At 74.9% G+C, this 1,008-nt stretch overlaps 1 protein-coding gene across 1 annotated transcript; it reads right to left on the bottom strand.

Moving 5' to 3' along the window:
• On the bottom strand, positions 1-1,004 carry OGG1 (8-oxoguanine DNA glycosylase; the record flags this gene model as incomplete). Its single annotated transcript, XM_035312320.1, has 5 exons — positions 1-135; positions 226-275; positions 402-543; positions 611-789; positions 866-1,004. Coding segments are annotated over 5 exons (615 nt in total), but the record flags the coding sequence as incomplete, so codon positions are not given.
• Between the last annotated feature and the right edge of the window lie 4 nt (positions 1,005-1,008).

The following is a 1,008-nucleotide window of genomic DNA, read 5'->3' as shown; positions in this document are numbered from 1 at the left end:
CCCCCCTTTTAGGGCTTCGTGACCCCCCTTTTAGGGCTTTTCGTCCCCGCAGCTCTCCCGGCCCCGGCCCCTCCTGGCCCGCTTCCCGCTGCCGGCCGCATCCTGCCCCTTGTGGAGGGCGGCGCAGAACAGGACCTGGGGAGGGGGGGGGAAGGTGCTGGGTGGGCACAGCCTGGGGGGGCAACCGGGTTTTGGGGGGGGTGGGCAGCACGGGGGGGTACTCACCGCCTGCGCCCAGCCCGCGTAGGGTCCCCACAGCCCGCGGAAGAAGTCTCCTGCAGGGAGATTGGAGGGGGGGGTTCAGCCCATGCCCCCCTCTGAACCCTGGGGAGGGGGGGGGCTCAGGGAAGGGGGCTGCGGCTCAGCAAAATGGGGGCTGAGCGCCGCTTTTGGCCCCTCACCGATCTCCTGGTGCACGCGGGCGGTCAGGGAGCGTGCGCCCGCCGCGGCCCCGTAGTGCCGCCGCGCCATGCGCCACACGTGGGTGTCCACGGGCACCGCCTCCGCCTTGTCCAGCGCCATCAGGCACACGCAGTCGGCCACCTGCCAGGCGTGCCGCCGTCAGCCCCGCCGCCACCGCCTCGGCCCCCGTCCCCTTCCCCGTCCCCACCTTGGTCCCCACGCCCGGCAGGGCGCACAGCACCCTCCTGGCCTCGGCGTAGGGCTCGGCGCGCAGCCGGCTCAGCCCCTCGGCGCCCAGCCCCTCGGCGATGGCCCGCGCGCTGCCGCTCACGTACTTGGCCCGGTAGCCGAAGCCCAGCGCCCGCAGCTTGGCCTCGGCGTCGCTGCCTGCCAGGGGACAGCGGGGCCGTGGGACGGGGACCCCCAACGCGGGCAGGAGGAGGGCGGTCGGGGGGCCGCGGACCTGCCAGCGCCGCCGGGGAGGGGAAGGCGTGGAAGGGCCGCGCGTCCAGGCGGCACAGCCGGCGGCCGAAGGCCTGGCAGAGGCGCTCGATCATGGCGGCGATGCGGGCGACGTGGTTGTTGGAGGAGCAGATGAAGGACAGC

This window comes from Oxyura jamaicensis, assembly GCF_011077185.1.
Source record: "Oxyura jamaicensis isolate SHBP4307 breed ruddy duck chromosome 12 unlocalized genomic scaffold, BPBGC_Ojam_1.0 oxy12_random_OJ69688, whole genome shotgun sequence".
Classification (NCBI taxonomy): domain Eukaryota; kingdom Metazoa; phylum Chordata; class Aves; order Anseriformes; family Anatidae; genus Oxyura; species Oxyura jamaicensis.
This window is presented reverse-complemented; position numbering and strand designations above follow the sequence as displayed.